Genomic DNA, 1,417 nt, shown 5'->3' with positions numbered 1-1,417 from the left:
AGTGACCTGTCTGAGCAGTGGTCAGAAGACTGTGCTGAAATCGCAGTATGGCTACGAGATTGACAACGTACGCATCATGGGCAGCGACAGATATGCTGTGGCTAACTCCACCCAGACAATCATCCTGGCTGACCTCTTGACCAACAAATTCACCGAGGTAAGTTACCCACCTGATCATTTGTTGTTGTTTCATTCCAGTTCAGGCCTCATCAGGTAGACGTATAATCAAGGCTGCTCCAGCCTTGACCATCCTGTCTTTGTCTTTTTTTTTTTCATCTATGTATGGAACCCCAAGTCCACAACGGTCAGCATTTTATTTATTGTTATTTTTGTTCTCTTGTTCTCAGACTGCGGGGTTTGATTTGAGAGAAATTTGGCTGCTGTTTTTAACAAGTCTAGATACCACCTGGAGGTTTCCTTCACTGGCTTGTACATACATCCAATGAAATTTCTTACATGGTAGCTGGACTTGGTAGAAATAGCAGCCAAATCTCCTTCAAATCACACCCTGCTATCTTATGTATGTACGAGCCAATGAAGGCGACATCTTGGTACCAAGACCTGGTAGATATAGCAGCCAAATCTCCCTCAAATCACACCCGACTGTCTTATGTATATATGAGCCAAGGAGGGAGTCATCTAATTGGTTGCTGGGCTCAGTAGAAATAGCAGCCAAATCTCCCTCAAATCACACCCAATTATCTTATGTATGTATGAGCTAATGAGGGCAGACATCTTCTTGGTAGCTAGACCTGGTAGACATAGCAGCCAAATCTCTCTCCAGTCTTACTCGACTGTCTTATGAGGCAGACATCTAATTGGTTGCTGGGCTCGGTAGAAATAGCTGCCAAATCTCCCTCAAATCTCACCCTGCTGTCTTAAGTACATATGAGTCAACGAAGGAGACATCTTGGTCACTAGACCTGGTAGAAATAGCAGCGAAATCACCTTACTGTTTTATGTATGTATGAGCCAATGAGGGAGACGTCTACTTGGTATCAAAACCTGGTAGATATAACAGCCAAATCTCCCTCTAATTGTACCCTACTATCTTATGTCTGGCACTGTGTGGAAATGTCATCTACTATAGCTTCGGGCCGAACAAGGCCTTGTGAGTGGATTTGGTAGACGGAAACTGAAAGAAGCCCGTCGTATATATATATATATATATATATATATAGGCATCAGCCACAACTACAATTTCCATTTAATTGTGAATTGATTTAAAAGAATTTCTATTCAACCTTGTTTTTTGTTACTTTTATCCACAGATACCTTGGCAATCTACTGGTGAAAATGAAAAGTTCTACTTTGATAACGAGAACGTAAGTATCCCACCATGGGCCAGTTTTTGTGACTCTCATTCTTGTAGTTTGGGGCTGATTTCATTGCTGAAATATAAATAAATAAATAAATA

At 41.4% G+C, this 1,417-nt stretch overlaps 1 protein-coding gene across 1 annotated transcript in view; it reads left to right on the top strand.

Annotated features, from left to right (window-relative positions):
- The window catches only part of LOC106873882 (intraflagellar transport protein 172 homolog), a 94,584-nt gene that overhangs the window by 16,546 nt on the left and 76,621 nt on the right, over positions 1-1,417 (top strand). Inside the window, exons 11-12 of the mRNA XM_052977743.1 lie at positions 3-157; positions 1,272-1,325. Of these exons, the coding sequence (XP_052833703.1) occupies positions 3-157; positions 1,272-1,325 (209 nt within the window). The remainder of the gene's footprint in view (positions 1-2; positions 158-1,271; positions 1,326-1,417) is intronic.

The sequence above is a fragment of the Octopus bimaculoides genome, chromosome 28, assembly GCF_001194135.2.
Source record: "Octopus bimaculoides isolate UCB-OBI-ISO-001 chromosome 28, ASM119413v2, whole genome shotgun sequence".
In the NCBI taxonomy this organism is placed as follows: Eukaryota; Metazoa; Mollusca; class Cephalopoda; order Octopoda; family Octopodidae; genus Octopus; species Octopus bimaculoides.
Note: the sequence above shows the minus strand (reverse complement) of the source record. Positions and strands in the feature narration are given on the sequence as shown.